At 36.8% G+C, this 19,876-nt stretch overlaps 1 protein-coding gene across 3 annotated transcripts in view; it reads left to right on the top strand.

Annotated features, from left to right (window-relative positions):
* csnk1g1 (casein kinase 1, gamma 1) overlaps window positions 1–19,876 on the top strand; it is a 110,868-nt gene that overhangs the window by 78,710 nt on the left and 12,282 nt on the right. For 2 of the 3 annotated variants that reach the window (XM_056462304.1, XM_056462303.1), the window contains exons 11-12: window positions 4,831–4,941; window positions 13,385–13,491. In XM_056462304.1, the coding sequence (XP_056318279.1) occupies window positions 4,831–4,941; window positions 13,385–13,491 (218 nt within the window). The remainder of the gene's footprint in view (window positions 1–4,830; window positions 4,942–13,384; window positions 13,492–19,876) is intronic. The other variant, XM_056462305.1, reaches the window with a different exon arrangement.

Genomic DNA, 19,876 nt, shown 5'->3' with positions numbered 1-19,876 from the left:
GCATTACCAGAGCTGGTGGAGGTGGAGCTGATTGTACAGGGTTTCTGCAACAGTACATGAAGCTTTAAAAAAATCATTAGACCTGTCCACTCAGCAACTGGCTTGCTAACAGCATGCACTGCTTTAGCATATCATGGCTCAGAGTGCATGCTGGGAATAGAAGTTCTTTAAAATTACTTTTTTTATGTGTATATTTGACACCAGAGACTTTATATTGATTAATTTGCCAGTTTCTGCAAAGTGCTTGTCCTGCCTCTCTCTTATGTTTGCAAGAGCAAACCCGCTTTGCGCATCTCACAAAAATGCCCTGCGTTAAACTCATCTGCTCAAGCTAATTTTTGATTTTGGCTCATTAAAAAGATTTTTTGGTGGATTTAATTTAGTTCTGATATTTTAAGTGTATACGGTCAAAGGACAATTAATACAATAATACATATGGTTTGCATTGGTGGGGTGAGAGAATGTTTTTAACTGAACTTGTCTTTTAAAGTGCCTCTATTATTATTATTATTGTTATTATTATTATTCATTCATTTTCTTTTCGGCTTAGTGCCTAAATTAATCAGGGGTTGCCACAGTGGAATAAACAGCCAACTTATCCAGCATATGTTTTACGCAGCGGATGCCCTTCCAGCTGTAGCCCAACACTGGGAAACCCATATACTCTTGCATTCACACACATGCACTACAGCCAATTTAGCTAATTTAATTTACCTATACCACATGTATTTGGACTGTAGGGCAAACTGGAGCACCCGGAGGAAACCCACACGAACACAGGGAGAACATGCAAACTCCACACAGAAATGCCAAATGGTTCAGCTGGGACTTGAACCAGCGACCTTCTTGCTGTGAGGCGATCGTGCTACCCACTGCGCCTATTATTATTATTATTATTATTATTTAGGTATGATCTTTTTCATACTTTGTATTTTTTCTTTTTCTTTATTTTCTTCACTTTTGTGTTTTACTTTGTATTCAGAAATGGTTCTTTGTTTTGGAAATCATGCACTTACATCTTTGAACCTTTACATTAACAAAGAGCTACATTACACATTTTTAAAGATGTAAGTGCATGATACCCAAAACTAAGAACCATTTCTGAACTGCCTGAAATGAGTCGTCAGAAATTCCGGTCTTACTTCCTGCTCAAACATGCCTATTCTGCATTGTCTACCTTGATCCTTTGGGGCCTGGAAGAGTTAGGATTGTGTTGGCAGCATATTTAATTGGACCAATCAGAGCAGAGTAGGACACCGAGGCTACATTTACACCACAATGATGTAGCCAGAAACAAGAATATTTTATCAAACAATCTGTTCCCTTAGAAATGATCATCCAGCACTAGTAAAGTTTCATTACAAACGTTTGGACTTGGAGGATCTTTATTTGTTATATCTAGTTTTATTGGGACAGTGTGGAATCAAAGGGAATGGAGAATCAGACTCAAAAGAAGCACTATTGACACATTTTCTATTTAATTCATCTTTGTCTATAGCGCACTTTACAATGTAGATCATGTCAAATAGCATAACATAAATGGAGTTCTAGTAAATTGAAACCGCTTCAGTCCAGTTTTCACAGTTAAAGTTCAGTTTAGTTCAGTGTAATGTAGTGTTGTCACTATACTGGAATTCGGTACCAATCGGTACTGAAATATTAAAAAACATCCATTTCCTGCTAACATTTGTTAGCTAACAACTGTTAAGTGCGTTCTTAAAAAGCGCTGATTTGCCATTGTGTTCAAGTGCTCAACAGAAATAACTGATTAGAAGGGAAAGGTCATCACTTCAAATTAACCGCTGTTTACTGAGTGTAACTACAGATACAGAGACACTGAACCATGTGAACACGATGGCAAATCAGGACTATTTAAGAATGCGCTCAAATGTTCGCTGGAAATGGACACTTTTTAAAATTTCAGTAATTCCAGAATCGTGACATCACTAGTGGAATGTAAATGTCTCTGCTAAAAGCTGAAGCACTGAACAATGAAGACCAACTCCACCATGCGACAAACCTCAAACCCCTGTCCAGTATTTCCTTTGGACCTAAAATCAACAATTTGTTCATATGTTAATAACAAATGCCAAAGAAAATTGGATTTACAAACAAGAAACAAACTCCATAATGTTGGTAAAAGAAACCTCTTTAAATTTTCCAACCCACTGCACCACGTTGATTTTACCCACTGTAGAATCGGTCACTCCAGGATGTTTTTAATATTTGGAGAAGATCCTCTTCCATTTGTTAAAGCATTTTATCTATCAAGCATGTTCTATTAGATTGTGTTGACTTCAGACTTCAGTTCAGTTGATTTCAGAATTTATTTTATTCAGTTCATCTTTAAGTAATTTTTAAGTGATAACTCTGTTAGAGGCCGATCACACCAAACACACATTTCCGTTCTGAGAACTCGAGGCTCACCGCACTTCCAAGAAAAAAAATGAAGTGTGCTGTGCTTATGTCGCTAGGTAACCACTGAATCAGCTGCGTATTGTGTGCGAGCACTGCTGTTGATATTGTTATAATTGTAGTATTTAATAATATTGTGAAATTCGCAATTTGAGAAGTCATACAGCTCCGGATGACTCAAAACAGCCACCACTAGTCTCTCCACCATCTTTAAAAGTATCCGTATTCGTCTTGACAGGTCAAAAACTGCTGTCACCTCAACGGAAACCCCACCTCTGCTTTCATTTGATTGGAGAATGAAAATGACATGACTGACGTAGCTCGCTTTTTCCTCTCAGGGGTCTTTTTTCAAATGCAGGCGCACTGAGCGCAACGGAAAAAAACAGAGGCACAGAAGGCTGTTAAAACACGAGGCGCTCAGGGCACATAAGTAGTACCCAAAACGCTCGCAGCCATTAATAAACCATTCAAAATATTGCTTTTGGTTTGGTCAAGGACTTCGTTTAGAGTCCTTGTTTTAGAGTTTTTATCAAAAATAAATTGTAAAACCTTATTATAATCTATATCTTGACTTTTTCTCACCATGAAAATAGCCACAGAAGCTATTATGGCATTAAACCCAAACCAAATCCGCATTTACACATTTGTGAAATTGAACAACTATTACGTATGCCAAAGCCACTATTTGACGCTGTTACCTTGTTAGTAAACAGTACCTGTTGGAAATATATAATAATAATTGAAGGAACATAATAAGCGACCAGATACTCCGCCATTTTGTGTGGTTTTTTTCACTTGCCTTTAATCTACACCTCCTTAAAGATGTACTATGCACGCTTGACATCATCATTTAGAAAGAGTTTCCTTTTTCGGGTGTTAACAAGGACAATGGTTGGTTGGTTATTCTAAATTGTCCATTTTAAAACCCGTTTTCAGATATATTTTATTTTTGTCCTTTCATATTAAGTCACAAAAACAAACAGGCAAGACACAATTTTCCATTTTGGGCAAAACATTGTTGCATAAACGCCCCCTGAGAGAAAAGTCCTACTGCTGACCTGTTTATTACGAGAAAATTCTACTTTCTTTAAACATCTGTAATATATGTGACCCCATCATAGGAGACACCCAAAACAAAATTAGCAGACCCTTTAAAATTGTATAATAGGGGCACTTTAAGATGTCTTGTTGTCATTATATTTAAGGTGGTTTCTGATTATTCTATTGAATTAAGAATGTAGGTCTGTAATCTTAGGGTTCTTGAGCGAGAGAGAGAGGGGATGTGTGGATATATTTAGAAATCCTTGGCTGAAAGACACAGGGTCCCGTAAACTGCCTCATCATCAGTTTGGTGGAGGTTCTGGTGTTTAGTGAGTGTTTAGAAGGCACTGAAACACTAATAAGGCCACATCAAGATCTATTCAAAAAAGCAGAAATTTTCACCACAAAAGACTTTAAGTTAAAACTGTAGATTTCTAGATTTGAAGATTCGATGTGTGAGGTGGTGGAACTAAAGATAAAATCAATGTTTTATAGACATTAGCATTTTTTACACGTTTGCTCAATTTGCCTGCTTCTTGATTGATTGCAGGCATAAATGTAAAATTAATGCAATATTTAATTCAAGATCCTAAAGTTAGTTAAATTTATCAAATGATCAAATAGAATGACCAAATAAGTCTTGTTAGTGATTTTTATTTTTTGCTTTTAGTGTAATTAATTAATAAAAATAAGATGATTAACTTTTACGTTTTCCCCATGTTGATGAGACATGGTTGGTACAGTATGCATTTAATTAAAACCTTTGTTTCTGTGTGTGTTCTGTAAATATTTTACATTTTAAGATGCTTATTAGGTTGCTCTGTCTATCCATTAGTTAAAGTTTTTTTTAACATAATTCAAAATTAAAAATCATCTTCATGTGCATTTAGCCCAGTTGTACTATACACTTTTGTGTACTTGCGTTTCTTGTCTGATTTTTGGTAACCTTATCTCGTCTAGATAAACAGAAGACTTATCAGACTGTATTTGCATGTAATGTGTAGCTGTAGGTAGTTTCCTAGGTAGTTTCCACTTGAATTTATGCTATAGATATTCCGTGTTGGATGCCTGATTTATAGTAGAAGTAGTTTCCACCTGGCATTCATCAAGTTGGGAGAAAGTTTTCTCTTCCGTTTCCTGTTTTAATCTCTGTTTGTGTTGGTTTTGGGGTGTTTGCTTCTTAAATTGATTGGACGCTTGGTCCACAGTCACTAATGCCATTTCCTGGCTTTGACTGGCTCTTTTTTTGTTTCTTCTTGGTTTCCATTCCTACATTGTGCTGCATGCCACCTGGCCTCACTGCGCCCGCTCTCGCTCACTCACCACACCTCCCCCCGTCCTGCGCCTCCTCCCGCACCTCCTCCATCCGCCCAGACGGCCATCTCCGACCGCAGAGGAGCATGGGAGGTGCAGCCCAACCGCCAGACAAACTCCTCCTACCTGACCTCGCACCTGGCAGCGGACAGGCACGGGGGCTCAGTGCAGGTACTGCTTCACCCCTTGCTCCTCCTCATGTCTACGGCCATCTGCAACAGCGCACTCACTCCACCTGCTCTCAAACCACTACGGGTTCTCTATTCTTCTATACTTGTTGTCATAATAATGCTGTGTTTCATTCAAATCTTACCGCATTTCCACCAAGGCAGTTTGAGTTTCGGTTCGAAGACTAATTCCAAATCAGTGTATTTTGGCTCTGAACCAGGAAAACTAGCACTAAAACATTGCTGGGCTAGAAGTAAAGGCTGAATTATACATCTGTGTTGACTTGCATTTCTGCTTCTGCATTCTTTTTGTGTCGCTGTTAGGGTTGGGAATTGAAAGTCAATTCTGGAATCGAATACTTAGAGGAAGACTCGGATACTTGCTATAAAATTTAAATTTTATCGATTCCTGTATGTGCACACTTTTTTTTTTTTTTTTTCCTCACTTGCCAATCTGCTAGGAACTTCCTCGCTGGCAAGCACCTTAAATTAGCTATAGTCTAAACATTAGATGGACCGCAACATGTGCTCAAAAAGTTACATGTGGTGAAAATGATGGCAAAGCTAAGTGTAATCATTGCAATAAACTAACATGTTGCAAGCAACGCGTCATGCCCAACGTGACAAAGCATCTGCAGTTGGTTCACAAACATCAAATTTTAAAAAATGCACCATGTTAGATTCATTGTGTATCCCGGGTGCAACCAGTAAGTGTTGTGCATTTTAGTTTAACGTTTTTTTTTTTTTGAGCATGTAGCTAAACGTTTTGGTGCTAGTTTTGTTCACACCTTAAGGTGAAGCTAAACATTGGCTCCTCATTCATAAACAGCAGGACGCGCTGATGAAGCACGCAGGAGAGACTGATTTACACTCCGTCATTCATAATCTTAGCTTTTGTATTGTAGTCGAAAAAATGTATGAAGGATTTTCTTTTTTTTTACGGTCCCGATATGTTTTCTTTTATCTTCTTCTTTTGCAAATATCTTCTGCCTTTATCCAGATTTTTCAAATCTGCTTCATTCTATTCAAACTGCAAGCTAGGCAGCACCCATAAATTGGTGTTTGTCCCATAAGACATAGCTTTGTGAATGTTGTTTCATGTGTATAGTCATTATTGTGCTTTTACCAAATTTATTCTATTCAAAGCAGCGTTCACAGATGCAAATTTAACCTCAAAACTGGCATGATGATTTTTTTTTGCGCACGGTCAATTCCTGATTATTATTTTATACTTAACATATTGTTGTTAATGAAATATACATAATTTAATTACTTTCGATGTGCTAAAATGTTTGTTAAACAAATTTAATAAAAATGAAAACACATAATTGTCAACATTAGTTAATGCACTGCGAGTTAACATGAACTAATAATGTACAACTTTATTTCCATTAATGTTAACTAACAAGAATAAATACTGTAATAAATGTATCCTTCATTGTTTGTTCATGTTAGTAAATGCATACAACCTTATTATAAAGTGTTACCAGTCCATTTGTGATCAGATCGATTACACTGCATGGGTTTGAAAAATACTTGCAGTGGTAGACAGATCACATAAATAGTTAACTATATGCGACAAACAAAACATCATTTGATTTTTAACACAATTTTTATTTATTTAAGGATCTGTGTTAAACCTTTTCTTTTCAAGGGGTAAAGTTAAAAAAATGACTGTTGAAATAATAAAAGAAAACACTTTCTCTTTTATGCCATTCAGGAGCCATGTGCACCCACTGACAGATCAAATCTGCTCCTCTCTATCTCTCATTCAAGCATGACAATTAGTACAGTATTGCCAAAGCATTTTAAATGTATAAAATATGTACTATATTGCCATCATCAAATTATTGAAATATACAGCAAATGAGAAATAAATGACAGAAAAAAAGAATAAAAACAGACATCTCTAAAAATTACACTAATTACAAGAATAAAAACTTGTAGATTATATAAATAAGCCAAATGACTTAATTACCCATTTCTAATCGTGTACAAATGTTCTGCAGCCAATTTAGATGTAATTTTGTCCTCTCAGAGTATTTCGTAAGGTTTGTCTGAGTTGTTTAGATTAAAGAATTAATTATTTAATGTCTTTCTAGCTCTCGCAGCTGTGCCCATAAAATTAACGACAGCTCAGAAAACGAAAGCAAAACCAAATCCCGGACATTTTAGTAGATTTAGAAACATTGTTCAGACATAGAAAGGTGCGGGTCTCTGGGTCTGCAGAGCACGTGAGATTACCTTTGGGGGAGTGTTGACAGTTCTCGCACACAATGAGCAGTATGAATGAGCAGTATGAAATGGGTAAAGGAGAGAAGGTTTTCCTCTACTTAATCGCTCGCGGATGTTTGTTTATGTTGCGCGGAAACAAAAAAGTGTAAAAGGATGAAAATAATAGTAAAAAAAATAAAAGGTGTCACTAAATATAATTGGGCGGCCATTAATATACCTGGGCGGCCCACACAAGTAAAGTCTATGTGTGGGGAGCACTGGATTAAAACTAATCTGAATTCTGTCATAAACGGGGAAAAAATATTTTATTTTAAATTTTACAATGGATTCGAAACCAGGAATTGTTGACAATCGAAATCGATAAGCCGTATCAGAACTGGATTCGGAATTGATAAATTTAACGATACCTTACCCTAGTAGCTATGACAATAACACTTCCTAAACGCTGGTTGTCAGTGGTTTTGTATGTTTTTACACTGAAAATAAAAACATCAGTGTGCACACATCTAGGGAAATCTTGAAGGCAGGTGCTTGATCAAGCAAACACAATGGAATTTTTTTTTTTTTTTTTAATCGGCACACTGCCAATTTAGATCTCAAAAGACAAATTTAATTGGACAACATTTCAACCCACAAGGTCTTCATCAGGTCACACATAGAACTCAAGATATAAGCTGCATCCCTTATGCACTGTGTTACTTATGCACTTACACAATTGACAGCATAATGTTTTTTTTACTAAGCGGAAATTCAAACCGTTTCCCTGATGAAGTTTGATGCTTGCCAAATTAGTAAAATAAATATATCTATATATGATGCGGTAATAACTCTTAACGGAGAATTTTACTTTTCAAAATAAATAATCCAACATGAGCACCTGAAAGGGCCGCTCTTTCTGCTACGTGAGCAAAGATGCGGTCGTTGAGTGCGTGAAGAGTCCATCATTCTACTCTTATTTTTTACGATTGAATAAGTGCATCATCCGCGTATTTAAAGTGCACTTATTATTTTTAGAGTTTCAGCATGAACGCACTACTTAGACTATTTATACGACAAAATGGTGTAGAATAGTGCCTAATTATGCGATTTGGGACACACCTAAAGTCAAACTCTAGACATCACACCTGCAAACAATGATCACCCCTATTAACATCACACCTGCAAACAATGGTCACCCCAATTAACTGATAAGTGGGTAATGCCTTATACAGAAATGCTAATTTACTGTACAAGGTGAATGCGCAATAATTTTAATCATAAAGTAAGCAAAAAGCAAAACTATTCATATACATCTCCTCCACAGTACTCCACACTTGTTAAACACTAGTGGACTCGCTGCTTGCCCTAGGTCCAGCTCACACTCATCAACCCTACCAAGCCAACCAATCACAAAGCTTGCGCTATGCGTTGTCCTAATGTGTAGCTACATTTTTTGAGAGGTGCATAACAGGGTCTGCATTGGCCATTCAGCGCAGAAGTATAGACCTTCTTCTTAGAACTTAAAATTAAAAGTCCTATTAGCATACTTTGGCGTATACCCTATAGGAATGAAAAGCAACATTTGTGAGTAATTTACCGTTACCGTAAGGCGGCATCTTGTGCTGTTTAAATGGAGTCTCGTCATTGCAAAAGTGATCATTTTTCTTTTTTAAATGTGTAACCAACCCAAACAAATGTAATTCACCAACATGTTTGACGTAAGTACGTACTGTCTCACTAACACAATGATTGAAAGACTAGCACAAAGGGAAATAAAAAACAGAAACACATACCGTAGTAAATTCTACACAATACAAATGAACTAAATCAAACATAAAAGGCTCCCAAAGAGAATCAACAAGCAAATCAGCCAGTAGAGTATCAGTAACGTACTTTTATTTTTCGGAAATTGCATGGCTTAATGTTACATACCTGTTAAGTTTCATGCCAGTAATATGGTTTGCTCTGTAATGCAGTGATCTATTGCGTGTGCCTGTGCATCAGTGTTGGGCAAGCTGCTTGAAAAATGTAGTGAGCTTAGCTATTAGCTACACTACTAAAAATGTAGCTTAACTACACTAAAAGCTACACTCTGGGAAATGTAGCAAGCTAGCTAAAAGCTACTTTGCAAAAGTAGCTTAGCTACATTTGAGCTATTTTTGCAATTTTCATTTTTAAATCGAAGCAACTTAAATTATCAATCATATCATAGTGATCACTAAAACTGTCAATGAATCATATGAGACTGAATTCAGTTATTTACTGTAATATTGTACCAAACAGAAACAAATTATAGTATATAACAGCAAAAACTAAAAATCCAATAAAACCAGGTGTTACATATTTAAAATACAATAGTAATCTCCTCTCCCTTAGTCATCTTTTCATCAAGCAAGTTTTTCGTGTCAGCCCAATGGTTCATTTGCGACGTCACCGACCAGAGTGAGAGGTGGGAGTAACGCACCAAAAAGTTTGTCAACCATGGTAAAACAGGAAGAAGAAGAAATCGTCATTCTCGCCATCATATGGATTTACTTTCATCAGCTAGACACCGGCCTCACAGCTCCGTGAATGTTGGTGCTGTCACTTATTGATCTGCGATCGGTAAATGTAGCTTGTGTGGACGCTACTGCGCTACTTCACTAAAAAAATTACTTTCCCCACTGAAAAGCTATTGGATTTATAATCCATGCTAATGCCACGCTACTGAGAAATGTAGTTAAGCTAGTAGTGACGCTATTGCCCAACACTGCTGTGCATTGAAGAGCTGTTGGGTACAGTATAATAGCTGAGAGATCATGAACACTGATGCTGTATTTCAGTATCTGATCTGACTGCAGGCACTGAATTAGGAGAATGTTTTTCTCTCGCACTTGAACCGCATCTAACAGAAGTATAACTGCTTGAACACACACCTTTCAAAATCAAAGTTGTGGATCACAAAAACACTCCATAAGCCACTCAAAACGATATTGTCAACCATTTTCAGTTCAAGGTTTACCAGTAGTAAACGGAAGTTCTAAGCATCCTACCGGAAGAAGCTAGCGCTATGGTGCCCTCCATGCAGCAACGAAGAAAAAAGTCCATCAATCAGCCTTAAAAACCACTTGTATCAGGAGTTGTGGGTGGTATTACAATTGGTGCATCTCGATATACATACTATCTGTCCTAAATAGTATTTAAAAATAGATTTAGTATGTTCTAAACTGTAGTATGTTGAAATTAGTATTTCAAAGCTTCCTGGATGGTCTACCGTTTCTCGTAAAAATTGTAAGTGCAGAGCCGTGTGTACTCTAATGCTTCCCACAATGCACTGACCATTGGATGTGAATTCGATTAGAACTACAAACATGGGTAAAAAAATATTAATGAACTACAGACCGATGGTTAAGTGGAGAGGCTTTGCTAAAGATGTTTCAATGATTCGTAAGATCTAATAGGAATGCACAATACATCGCTAAATTTCCGCGATAATGTTTTATGCAATTTATGTATGATCAACGTGATGAATTATATTTATGCATTGGTTATTTATCTAAAGTTGTCTAATCAGATGGGTTCTTACTATCTTTGTCCCCACCTCCTCAGTACTTGCTGTTCTGCTATTTGCTAGAGCAGCTCAAATGCGAACCCAGAGTTTAATGTAAATTCTATGGCAGGAGTAGAGACGAGAGAAAAATGGCAACAGCCAAGCAGAGTCATTATATGGCAACAAAATTACAGAACAACTACTGTCAAAGTCCAATTCAGATTATTTATCTTTGGCGTTTTTTCCTTCATTGGGATAGAATATTAGCTAGTGAGAGTGAGTTCATAAACTCGACTTATTCACTGTATGTCATCTCATTGTCCAAGTGGAAGAGTGTCATCAAGTGACATTCTGCTGGAATTTGTCAAGTAGGAGGTTGGAAATGTGGTATTTTCATATTCGGTAACTTTTCCATGTGGGTGGAAGCAAATTCCAACTTTTCAAATTGAATGAAACACAGGATACGATGTGACTCAGAGGCTATTAGGGAAATGTTATAACCCCCTGTTGTTAACTTGCTACAGCTAACATTAGGACCTATTGTCAGTTATACAGTGTATAATGTGTGTGTGATGGTGAAATAAATTGCAATGCAACTATATGATTGAAATGATATGATTCATCATTTTGCACTGGTCGCACGCTTTACTTTTATTTTATCCAGTAGGTGCCTCAGGAATGACTCAAATGCTGATGACAGTCTTTGAGTATGAAATGATCTAAAATATATTAGATGACAGAAAATTAACCCAAAAGGTGTTGCATTGGAAGTGTCATTTCTAAGGAGGTGATTATTTTGAAGCCACTGGTCTAAAAGTGGACAGTGGTTCCTAATCTTTTTTGTTATTATTATTTATTATCTTTATTTGTTTTTCAACACAATATAATGTAGACAACACTACCCTCTTATCCATTTTAAGGAACACTCCTTTTTTTAAGAGAACCCCTAGAGTTAAACTTTCGAATCGTACTATATTTTTTTATCCATTCAGGTCTCCTGGTCTTAGCTTAGCATAAGTCATAGAATCGGATTAGACCATTTAGCATCTTGCTCAAAAATGACCAAAGAGTTTTGATGAGTTTACTATTTAAAGCTTGACTCTTCTTTAGCTTCTATGGATGAACTGAACTGAGAATTCTTGGCTGAAACCAAAAACCGAAAAAGAGGAAAGCAAATAATCAATTACAAATAAAAAAATTGTTTTCATTGCAACAGTGTGTTATTACATCTAGGCATGTGGACTTCAGATAATCATCTAGCTGTTGAGTGGTTGAACTTGTTATCTGCCTGACATTTGAGAATGGTTTGAGAGTGTTTTTAAATAGGACCAGCGCATAAATAAAACTTTTTAAGGGTCAACTTAAGAAATTTAAGGCTTCCATTAGGTATTTCTCCTAGTGTTCCCTTAAAGTCTTTAGTAACCATTTCCTCTTAACAACTTTAAGGGACCAAAACAGCTCCCTTAAATGTGCACTCAAATTGAAAGCATTCTCACCCAAATAAAAATGTTTTTGCAGAGAGACTCATAGGATTGTAACAACCCCCCCCCCAAAAAAAAAAAAAAATCCCCAACAGAAATAATTTAATAAAATCATTTAATGAACAAACTGATATACACAGCATGTCGATATCTATATGAGCGCATCCATATAAAAAAAGTTTTAGTGCAGGCTCTACTTGATCCCAGCCATGTTTTATAGGTCATACATACATAATGTTAAGATCGATTTGATAAGGAAACATCTCAACTCGCTTAACGAAAAGAAAACGGCACAGATGATTTCTGTCACAGAGTTATTGCAAGACGAACAGTCGTGGTTCGTCACGATCTGATCCAAGTACTGATTTTTATATCACGGATCGAGTACAGTCGCAAATGAAGTGCTGAGGATCAGATCTAATAGACACACCGCACACATGCTTCTGTGTGCGTCATCACAACACACCGTTTCGGCCGTGTTGTTTTGGTGATATAAATGTTTCAGCCGAAAACTGAAAATTTACTTTTGGGCCATTTTCGGCCAAAATTTTCGGTCTATTTCTGGAGCTGCGTAATACCATTGTGCCTGATGGTACAGCAGCAACGTTCCTTGATTATTACGCCAAAATTAGAGTATTTTCCTTAGCGACCTAGAAAATAGCAACTTTTGTTTGTCTTAATGCACAATGTAACTACAGAATAATCAAGGGTCTCAAACTCAATTTCTGGAGGGTCGCAACTCTGCAGAGAGAATTTCCAGCCCTGTTTCAACACACCTATCTGGAGGTACCAAACAAGCCTAAAACACTCAATTAGTTTGATCAGGCATGTTTGAGGAGGGTTGGAACTAAACCGTGCAGAGCTGCTGTTTGACACCTGTGCTTCAAATTATCTATTTTTTAACCTGCTAATGGTCTAATCTGATTCAATGATCTATGCTAAGCTAAAATGCTCCCACCAGTCCCAGAGAACTGTTTTAACTCCAAATGACTTGTAAAATGAGCCCATTTTCCCCAAAAATGGAGTGTTCCTTTAAAAGAAAAGTAAAAGATTGCTTGCTATGAGAACTTGCAGCAAAAAAAGTGGAATAAAAAAGATAGCAATAGAGTTGAATTCTAGTAGTTCCCTACATAGATGCACACAGTCTGAACTATGTAATTCAAATGACATTGCTCTGAGGCCACACAATAATTGTGTTTTATTGTCATTCTTTTCTTACACAGGTGGTGAGCTCAACTAATGGTGAACTGAATGCAGATGACCCGCTGGCGGCCCACTCGAACGCACCAATCACAGCGCAGGCAGAGGTGGAGGTGGTGGATGAGGCCAAGTATGTGAATTCATGAATTCTCACAGGTTTCTGTTGTCTTTGCCTTGTGTCTGATTGACACAAGAGGTCAAGCAATACCACTCTGGGTCTTTACATGATTTCCCTCCTATCCTTACTGGTCTATTCCCATATGCTCACCTGTAGTGCTCTGTGTGTCGAAGGTGTAGGATGGCACATTATATTAGGTGAAATAATAATATAAATAATAAGAATATATATTTATTCATATATTTATTCATTCTCATTCTCTCATTTGACACATTTTTTTATATTTAAAGGGTATGTTCTGCTCAATTTTTAATTTTTTTGATCACTTATTGCTATAATTCAAGGCTGAATTTTGGTTCTTCTCTGTGTTTCTTAATCTTTTTGACCCTTGTTATTCAACACAATACAATGTATACAACCCCCCCCCCCCCCCCTTTTATCCATTTAAAGAAACACTTCACTTTTTTTTAAAGAAAATCCCTAGTGTTAAACATTTTACTATAGTTTTACTATATTTGAATCCACTCAGCTGATCTCCTGGTCTGGCAGGAGCACTTTTAGCTTAGCTTAGCATAAGTCATTGAATCGGATTAGACCATTAGCATCTTGCTCAAAAACTACCAGAGTTTTAATTATGTAGACCATTTCAATGTGGTCATGTTGTTGGCCCATTAACATTTCCTGCTTGTTATCAAACTATTTCATAACTGTAACGAGGAAATTTAATCATAGCTAAATGTTAAAACAGCTATCATAACATTATCAATATGTGGCTCTTTTTGGATTCTCAGAAGCTACACAAATTAAAAATGTAAAACAGGAAATACGTTGGTACCATTGTTTTTTTTATATCCCTCAAAATGGTCTATTGGGTGAAATACTGAATAATAATTATTGTTTATTTATTTATTTATTTACATTCTCTCAATTGGCACTCGCTCAAATTTTAGTTTTTTTTTATTTAAAGGGTCTTTTCTGCTCATCTCTTCTTAAAAACAAACAAACAAACAAACAAACAAACAAAAGTCATTTATTGCTATAATTCAAAGCTGAATTAGCGCCTGTTATTTCAGTGTCTTATGGTCTTTCAGAAATCCTCATACTAGGTGCTCTATTAATACTAGTAGTTTTTATTATTTTCAATGTTAGAAAAAAGTTTGTTATTTATTAGGCTGTTTCTCAATATGCATTCTTTCGCGTTCTTGCATCCTTATATTCTCATGTAGCGTCATCATCAACCATCAAAGTTCAGTTCCAAAACTCAAGACCGCAAGAATGGAGGACATGTGAAAGTTCTCGGATATGTTCTTGATATCGAGGATGCATCGATGCAGACTTGAGTGTAAAACTCAAAGTTCCAGAAGTCATTGAAGCTGAATAAAGGATGTGGAAAGCACAGCATTTTATATATATATCCTTTATTAAAGTTCAGAGATATAACTTATTTACCTCAGGAGTTTCCCTAAATGAGACGATGAAAGTAAATATCACCATAAAATTCTTTATAAAAGCATAAACACATTAAGGGTGTTTATTTGCGGATTCGTATTAAAATGAGTTTTATTTGTATTGTGCAACGTATATTTGTAAGGTTTTTATGCATAGTATATGTTGTGTAAAGAGGAAAAAACATAAATCGTTGTATAAATGCTGTAATGTTTAAATCATATTCCATTAAAAACACTTGTAGGTCATGTGACCATCAGGAAGAGCACATTATCTCATTTCTCACAGGACGCGTTCTTTGTTCTCATGTTCTCATGTTCTCCCAAGTTTGTTCTTCCAAGGTAACTTGGCAAGACTGCTCTCCACGACAATGCAAGTTCGTTCTCTGCATTCTTTGAATTGAGAAACAGCCTTTGTTATAAATTTGCTTGTTAATGCTTTGTGTATACTGTAAAACTTATTTCAGTTCAACTTAGTTCAATAAAACTTATTTTAACATTGAATTAAATTATAGAGTAGACTAGATTTATTTGAACTATAAATATTAAAATTATAATAAAATATTAAGATTACAATTCAATTTAATTATATTAATTTAATGCATTCTTGTGCATTTTTTTTTCCCCTTTTAAAATCTTGCTTACCCCAGATATTTGAATGTTAATATGTCATGGCTTCCACAAACTTAATTATTAAGCTGTTAAATGTTTTCTGGACTGATAATCATCCTATTTGAATGATTTCTGTGTGATCATGTGACACTGAAGACTTCAGTAATGATGATGAGATTTCAGCTTTCCATTACAAAAATGAATTGCATTTTTAAATGCATTCACATAGAATGCAGTAGTTTTGCATTACAATAATATTTCACAGTAGTGCTGCTTTTGCTGTCATTTTTGAAGCAGCATTGGTGAAAACAATAACAATCTTTCAAAAATATTGAAAATCTTAATTATCCACAATTTTGGAATACTGTTAGCCCAAACCATGAAAACCTGAAAAACCCTTAAATTTTGCCACCATTTTAAAGGGATAGTTCACCCAAAATCAACAATTCTGTCATCATTTACTCAGCCTTCACATGTTCAAAACCTATTCAAGTTTCTTTCTTATTATGAACACAAAATATGTTTTAAAGAATGCTGGTAGCTGGCACCTATTGACTTCTATAATTACTACGGATGTTGATTGGTCCAGCATTCTTCAAAATATCTTCTTTTATGTTTAACAGAAGAAAAAACGGTTTTAAAACCACATGAGCGAGAATAAAAGAGATAATTGCCAATTTTGGGTGAACTATCCCTTTAAGAACAGTCTTCGTGCTTTTCCATGAGAGCAAAAAAGGCAATGTGCAATTCTAAGGCCAATGAGTTTGCCTGTTAAAATTCAGACACCCTCGTTAGTTTCCTTTTCTTTTTAAGTACCTGATGTTCATTTGTGTTTCAGCCAAACAAAACACATCCTGTCCGATATCATTCTAAACACTTACTTTTGTAGTTCTTTGATACTTTAAAAAGGCCTCTGTCTTTGATTTATTGATGCACCAGCTTGAAAGTGCTGCAGACAGCAGCGGTTTTTATCAATTAATAGACTTACACAAACACACACAAGGTCGCCATGGTTATTATTACGCATTATTAATGCCCACCGGAGGTTTTTCTTCTGATCTCTCTGATCTTTTCTTTTAGACATGTCCTTCTTTTCTTGAACGCAGCAACCTGTAGACTGCTTTTTCCATTTTATATCAATGTTTAAGGATGCATTTACATTAAATTTAGTCATTTGGCAGACGTATTTGTCCAAAGCAACTTACAGTCGAGGAGGCATTCAGAAATTCAGCAAGAAGAGGCAATACACACAAGAAGTGCAAATTATACTTACAAACTGTTAGTGCTCAGAGAAATAAGTGCTAGTGTTAGGATGGCGGAAGTGTTTATTTTTAAAGAAGGAAGAGTGATTCTACAGGTGGTTTGTCAAGCCCACTCACCTGTGTGAAGCACACTTCATAAATGCGCAATGTATTTTTGATTATTATCATTCGTTTTTAATATGGAGTGAATGTGAACTTAAACTAAGGCTGCTGCCTCTAAGACAAGTTCATTGTTGAAGAGGGAATGAGATTTGTTTTCCCTTGTGAGAATAGTTTTTTAAGAGATAAAATGCAAATGATTAAATCAATTTAATTACATTGAAATTTAGGCTTATCTGTTTTCCAGGGGTGGCGTTTATGTAATCCTAATGACATGATCCGATTAACATATTAAAGGTTATATTTCGGCAATCCTGTCGGAACATACTAAGCATGGGACTATAGCCATTTTCAAGGTATACCATGGTTTGGAAAAGTCAAGGTTTTAAAACCGCTAAAATTTTCAGTTATACTGTTTCTACGATATAAACGTAAAATGTGTTTTTTTTTTTTTTTTTTTTTTTTTTTTTTAGGACAACAGTATCTCCAGCAGAAAAGATATCCAAAGATGCTGTTTTGAATTGTAAAGAAATCTGTGTTTTTGAAACTAATAAAGACAGCAGAAGTCAATGATTCATTTGAATTATTTAGCCTGACATGTTTACTGCTCCAAAATATTTTAAATGTTTCTGAAAATAAAATATTGTGTTCAAAGGGTGGAAAAGGTAGTTTCATTTAAAAATAGCATATTTTAGAGCAGTAATCACAATACCGTTGAACTGTAATATTTTCATCCATGGTTATCATACCATCATAATCATATGCTGGCCCATGCCTAGACATAATAGTCCACCACTTCAGAGGATTCCAGAGAACACAGTTTAATAAACATTTGTTCCAAACACATTAGTTCCCAAGCAAAACGGAAGTAGGGTTGATTATTGGTATCCCGGTTTCCCAGCTTGTAATGTAGGATGCATACTACATAAGGTTAATGTGAAGACCAAAGCTATTAAACGTCTTCTATAACAGCATGCTGAAATTAGACTAGCACTTAAAATCAACACCGAAGCCATTAACGTAAACATCAGCCACAGCTAGGGGCGCCGCTAGAGGGGGGAAGGTAGGACTATTCTAAGGGCCCCATACATTTAGGGGGCCCCCAGAGACATTATCAAGGGCCCACGCAACCCATCCACGATGAATTATTGACTTCTGCTGTCTTCATTAGTTTCAAAAACATAGATTTCTTTACAATTTAAAATGGAATTTTTGGATGTTTTTTTTCCCGCTGGAAATACTGCTGTCCCACAAAAAAAAAGTAAATACAAAATCTTACACATACCTTAAGAACGGTATTACAGAATTTTGGCGGTTTTAAAACCTTGACTCCAAACTGCAGTATACCTTAAAGAGCCCATATTATACATGAAATAGGGTCATATTTAGGTTGTAAGGGTCTCCAACAACAGTCTAATATGCATGCAAGGTCATAAAACACTTTGATGGTCTTATAATCTGCATTTATTTTTACCTAATTATCCCAACGACTCCCATATGAATCGTTCAGCGATTCATTTGTTCCCAACCCCCTCCTCAGCGCGAAGCTAATCTGCGCTGATTGGACAGATGACAGCCTGCTGCGATTGGTCGACAGTGACAGGCTTCAGCACGAGACAGAGTGAAATGCCCAGCTGGTAATCAACTATATAAAAGTAGTCACAGTGCACACGCGCTTCATAGTGTAAGGCTTTTTTCACACACACACACAACCCTCTTCAGAAGAACTGGGGAGATCGACGCGAGTCTCTCTCTCTCCCTCTCCCTCTCTCTCTCTCACACACACACACACAACGCTCCTCAGAAGAACTAGGGAAAGCGACGCGAGTCTCTCTCTCTCTCTCTCTCTCTCTCTCTCTCTCTCACACACACACACACACACACAACGCTCCTCAGAAAAACTAGGGAAAGCGACGCGAGTCTCTCTCTCTCTCTCTCTCTCTCTCTCTCTCTCTCACACACACACACAACGCTCCTCAGAAGAACTAGGGAAAGCGACGCGAGTCTCTCTCTCTCTCTCTCTCTCTCTCTCTCACACACACACACACACACACACACACACACACAACGCTCCTCAGAAGAACTAGGGAACGTGACACGAGTCTCCTGTCTCCTAGCTTACGATCGATCGCCATAGCAACGACAAACGGCAGTGGAACGCGAGCTCACAAAAGCCTTTAACGTTAAATCCGTAAACAAAGCGGCACGCGTCGCGTTTTTAACGTGGCTTACATGTGATAAGAGAATATAAAGAGTAACCGCGTGTACTGTACCAGGTTAACAACTCATCTTTGGGTAGAGACTGTCAATATTATCCATCTGAGCACAGCGTGACTTCATTCGACCGGCGGCGTCTGTGTGTGTGTGTCTAGTGTTTTTTCTGTGTTAGTGGGCGGGGCCGCAGGTTTCAAATCTCCCTGGTTTGCGCGCGTAACTACTGGCGAGGCTTGTGTTTCGTGGCTGCATCATCGCGAAACACCTAATGACTCGTTATCAAGGCGACTCGTTTGAAGCACTATGAGTCGACTCTTTTATAGATGAATCAATAGTTTTAAACTCTGTACACTTACAGATTTAAGCCTTAGCTGGATATTTCACTTCACTTAGAGCTGTGTTACACACTACATGGAAGGGCATTTTCAAAAACCCATAATATGGGCTCTTTAAAAACAGTTATTGTCCCATGCCTAGTTGGAAGTGGTGTTAGTGAGACCAGCAGGGGGTGCTCAATCTACGTTCTCAGTCCTAATGCCCCGGTATAGTGAAGGGGACACCATACTGTCAGTGAGCGTTGTCTTTTGAATGAGACGTTAAACCAAGATCCTCACTCTGTGTGGTTATAAAAAAAATCCCATGGGACTTCTCGTAAAGAGTAGGGGTTGTAACCCCAGTGTCCAAGTGGATACCGCACACTGGTGGTGATGTGGAGAGTCCCCCTCATGATTTTGAAGTGCTCTGGGTATATGGCCATACACAATA

The sequence above is a fragment of the Danio aesculapii genome, chromosome 7 (genome assembly GCF_903798145.1).
Source record: "Danio aesculapii chromosome 7, fDanAes4.1, whole genome shotgun sequence".
Classification (NCBI taxonomy): Eukaryota; Metazoa; Chordata; class Actinopteri; order Cypriniformes; family Danionidae; genus Danio; species Danio aesculapii.
This window is presented reverse-complemented; position numbering and strand designations above follow the sequence as displayed.